Consider the following 4,680-nt stretch of genomic DNA (forward strand, 5'->3'; position numbering starts at 1 on the left):
TGGACATGCGCCCATTTGTCTCTATTATAATTGATTGGCAAAAAATATTTGAAGAATTTAGCTAATGCCATTTCACGATCAAAAAGAGACATACGGCCGCCTGAATTTCCAAAAAAAATCTTAAAGTAATGGCGCTTACGCCCCTTTGGCTATAGAGTGACAAGATATTTCAGATACCTTTGACCTTATTCAATTTTTCAAACCCTTCTAACCCTACTGTCAATGATCCCATATTTTCCTTTAGATAATTTATTCCCATAAAATCCAATAGTGTTTACTGGTCACATCTGTATAGAGTAATTTCGCTTTTGAAATGAAAAAAGAATCTTACTGAATCGCCTCCTTCAATAACACCTTCCGTGGTGTTGATCAGTAAACGGCCGGTGTAACTTATCCGGTGTTAACTTCCCACCGAGACGGTGTTATAATTCACTCCATGCAGTGTCACCCGTTGCACCTCCTCGGTGTTAGCGTTAACACCGAAATTACGCTCCATACCAAATTTTTAACACCGCGAGTCCACACTGGAAACGGTATGGACTTTCTGGGACACCGATTTGGTGTCAAAACAACACCGGATTTTTTACTGTGTACCACTGACCTCTTAGAGGGCAATCAGTGAAAACGTTCGTGCCTGGTCAGGCGATAATGCATCAAGTCAAACGGAGAATTTAATTAAAACGAGGTGAATTATATTCGTTGCTATTTTGCTCTATTTTTCACAGGAGCTACATTGACAACTCATACTTTTATTCCCCTAAGGTGATATGATGAAATTGAAAATTGGGATAGAAAAATGTTTTGAAAAATTAAGCATCGGTTACAATGATAGAAAACATAATTCCATACATCTTCAACTAATTTGAAGAACTGGAAGGAAACTACTGCATCATCTTTGATGAAAGCTGGATATGTTTTGAAAATAAAAGTAGTCATTAATTCAATTTAATTAAAAACATTCGTAAAACTAAAAAATTCTAGAAATTGTGGCATCAGTTGAAGAGATGAAATGGTGGCCCAAATATTTTTAATTGCGTTAGCGGAGGAGGATGCTTAGAACGGTCGGAATAACAATCCGATTAAAATTCAGTCATAGAGAGAATGTGAGTGAATTAAAATAGAGTCAATGCCTTCATTAGGCCGAAGCAAAACTTTTCTGGTCAATATGAGTTTTCAATCATATGAGGTAGAAAGGGTTTTTCTGGGGGTGTAACGAATAAAATTTTTTAGCATAATGGTCATAGGCAGGCATTCATGGACATGGAGCTACGCGTCCGTGAATTCGTGCCTACGGGCGTCATGATAAAAACCATCATTCGTCACTTGGCCGAAAATAATATTTTTCCGGGCTGCTGCGATGGGGTTTTTTACTCGTGTGGCGTTGGCATCGGAGCCGATGGCGAGGACTGGCCAACCACACGAGTAAAAAAACCCCATCGCAGCAGCCCAGGAGAAGATTTTTTTGTAGTGATTTTCAAGTTTTCGAGTTTGGGAAGTATGCAATACCAATTCCCAGACGAGAAATCGTGAGAAGCAGTACAGAAAAAATACTTTTCTAGCTCATATGATTCCATCCTTGGATTCGGCTCGGACTGCGAACTCATATCCGCAGAAAAGTTTTCGTCAGTCTAGTGACGAAAAATACTATTACATAGCAAAAAGCAACTCATAATTTTTTTGCCGAATCACATGCTCCAACACTTTACTTCATTTTCAAAATCGCTTCATGTTTAATGACGTTCTAGGCCCGAAAACTCAATCATCATCCGAACATTAAGTAATTCAATTTGGTTATTACCTAAAGGCTAAAAATCTCGAAATCTACTGATTGCATTAATTTGTGGAAAGCACTAATACGAATGTGAGCTAGATTGATATCTGAAGAATGAAAAAATGGTGAACAGTAGGGAAAATCGGCTGTGAAGTATAGGAGCATAAAAAACATGTACAATTTTCTCCGGAAATTACTCAAATTCACTCAAATTCAAGCCAGTTAAAAATAATTGAGCCATTTTCCTCTCATTAAACCTCTTCCATCTCTTTTGTGTCCTTCAGAAATTTTAATTGCATCCATTTACCTGGAGTGACACTGAACTGTAGGATCCTCCGATGACTCCAAAAATTGGTCCAGCACTGGCTGTGTTCCTGACCTTAGGTGTTGAGCCATCAGTGCACTCGAGTATACTAATGTCTAGATTCGATAACGAGGCTCTCACAAAGTGTAGGCTCTGATTGAGTGCATACGTGTCCCTGCTGCACGTATCAAGTATATGAACACCGAGTGAAATACCGGGCAATATTTTATTTTCCTGATTAATCTGATCAACAGCAAAAAGCATGGCCTCAAGTCTCTGCACTCCTCTGTTATAAACTTTGGATCCACACGTAAATTCTCCCTTATCATGAACGGGAAAAAGTCCACCGAGAACTATATCCCCAGGTATGAGAATGGCCTCTCTCTCTGGCGTTGTTTTTGATGTTACCCTGCCACTCTGAAGATACACGAACACATTCAGCAGGGGTAAAATAAGTGTCCAACGTTCAACCATGTTTAATTATTTGATAATAGATTTTTTTCTCTTCGTAGAGACTGGACTCAGGAGAATGTCTACACGGTTCACAGTGTTTGATATTATTTCACTGAATCAAGAACCATTGTAAACCATCATTGATAACAAATGAATACGTATATGAGTCCTAACGCCGTATAATATTCTCCGTGTGTTAGTAACACAGAAAATTCTCATCATTGATCCTTTATCACCCTCTAAGCCTGACGAGTCTTCCAGGCTTAGCGCCTTGACCCCGCACTCCGCTAGGATCACATTTGCGATGTGTCAACTGAGGTCGATGCGTTTATTGTTGGATAATCAAAGTCCCCAATCCCTCCTATCCTCTTTATACGTGTTCCAACAAAAAAACCTGAAAATCGAATCGCGTCAGTTACAATAGTGAGATTTCCCCTGAGATTTTATTCAATTTTTTCATGTTACATTCGTATTCTCCGTACTTTCAGTTCCGTAAATTTATGATTTCTCGGTGCAAATTTTCAAACCCCTCATTTTTCACTTTTCTCCTTGTTTATTCTCCGCGCCATTAGCTGCTCTCCAATGTATTCAAGCCTTTCTTAGAGCGCCTCCTTTTCCTTTTCCGTTTCTTGGATGATCCGTGTCTCAACTCGCTGAAGTTCCTAATTATCAGTTGCGATAACGAACGCCTAGACTATTATCTTCTCGTTTCTTCTATCTTCTCATTCCTTTTGAGTATTGCATTAAATTCTCAAGTTCTTAGCTCTCCATTTTTTCAATTCCAAAAATTCTAGGAAAATCTTGGATGACATTTGTTGAATTTCTCCTCTCTCCCCGATTAGAGCTCTATTGTTTTCTCAAGATAAAGCTCCACTCAGCTCATAATTATACCAAGGCTGCTAGTTACCATGTGACTCTTTCAGCCGCATTTATATCGATTTAAATTGAACACGACGATGAGTGAACTTTATTTCTGGACGAGGCAACCTGAAGGAGAAAAAAACGAATGAAGAAACGCAAAAAAAAATAGAATGAAAGGAGAACAAGCAGAATTCAAACTCGCCTTTATTCTCTTCGTGAAAAAGTACTCTACCTTCTTCGTCCTCAGTAAAGCACCCAGAGAGGGGCTAAAAGGGATANAAGATTCTTCACAGTTGAGACTGCAGTTTTGGGAGTTTTCTGGGGAGAGGGAGGGTAGGTAGGTTCTGTGGGCTCTCTGAGTTCTCAACACATATATCGCGGTTAAGAGATCACTTTCGGGCGTTGTAAGTACTCTCTGAAGCAACATTACCAAGAGTTGAGAGTTCATTTTTTGTGGGTATATATTTCCCTGTTTGAACTCACAACATATTTGACGAATAAAAGTTGATAGTTAGAGTCATCGAATTTCTCCCTTCTCGACTGTTCCAATATTGTGGTTGAGTTTCCGTGTGAATTCGACCACTCTTCAGTGTAAAGTATTTGGACAGGTATTTGGACTTCAGTGTACGATACTCTATTAGTTATCGATATCTATTCTTTCATAAGTTATTAGGCATCAACATTTTAAGAGTTGAGAATTCATTTTCAAAGGCTACGAGGTGCCCTTTTCGAAATCAATATTTGTGGTGAATGAGAGTTAGGACGGACGGGGCGCTTTTCTTCTCTCCTCTCTACATGTCCAAAGGCTAAGAGCTGAGTTTGGGGGACTTTCGAGGCAGTCCCTTACTTTTTGAAAGTCATAAGTGTTGACAGATACTTACTAAGAGTTTCATGGTGCCTTCTATCAACTGTCAACATTTGTGACGCAAGAGCGTTGAGATTTGGGGGCTATGGGTTTCTTTTTGATTAGGGGATCATTTTTTGAAGTTCATTAAATTGTCAATGCAATCTGACCCAGAACTGGAAGTGATCGCTATAGTCACGGGTTACCTGCTATATTCACTTAAATTAAATTATTACGGTTCAGGACATTAGTCATAAATTGTTAGCTGTTGAGTATTTTCGTATGCAGCCTTGTGTTAAATTTTCCCGCTCGATCCTCAATCGTATAACTGAACACTGAATCCCTACCATTATCAAGAATTAAGAAACTACCTGAACTGTTCTTCATAATACTTGAGTAAAATTATCTTCTCTGGAATACCATTCGTCGTCTTTTCGATCTCTCTTG

General features: G+C 38.9%; 1 protein-coding gene across 2 annotated transcripts; it reads right to left on the minus strand.

Annotated features, from left to right (window-relative positions):
- Window positions 1–690: 690 nt before the first annotated feature.
- Window positions 691–3,666, minus strand: LOC107046747 (metabotropic glutamate receptor). Of its 2 annotated transcripts, none has more exons than XM_015269447.1 (4): window positions 3,622–3,666; window positions 3,011–3,515; window positions 2,079–2,922; window positions 691–905 (listed from the first exon to the last, which is right to left on the minus strand). In XM_015269447.1, exons 3-4 carry the CDS (start codon window positions 2,547–2,549, stop codon window positions 882–884), a joined length of 495 nt encoding a protein of 164 aa, XP_015124933.1. In that variant the 5' UTR covers window positions 2,550–2,922; window positions 3,011–3,515; window positions 3,622–3,666; the 3' UTR covers window positions 691–881. The 2 variants fall into 2 exon arrangements, with proteins under 2 accessions (XP_015124933.1, XP_015124934.1); XM_015269448.1 differs by having other exon boundaries at window positions 2,994–3,515.
- Window positions 3,667–4,680: the final 1,014 nt, after the last annotated feature.

This window comes from Diachasma alloeum, unplaced genomic scaffold (assembly GCF_001412515.2).
Source record: "Diachasma alloeum isolate Michigan unplaced genomic scaffold, Dall2.0 Dall_scaffold_01864, whole genome shotgun sequence".
NCBI lineage: Eukaryota > Metazoa > Arthropoda > Insecta > Hymenoptera > Braconidae > Diachasma > Diachasma alloeum.

Excerpts from the sequence above, each read along its gene's own strand:
- LOC107046747 (XM_015269447.1), bottom strand. The coding sequence starts at position 2,549 with ATGGTTGAACGTTGGACACTTATTTTACCCCTGCTGAATGTGTTCGTG. Across the intron at positions 906-2,078 it reads ACAGTTCAGTGTCACTCCAG|CTTTCATCAAAGATGATGCA; the intron begins GTAAATGGATGC and ends AAACATATCCAG.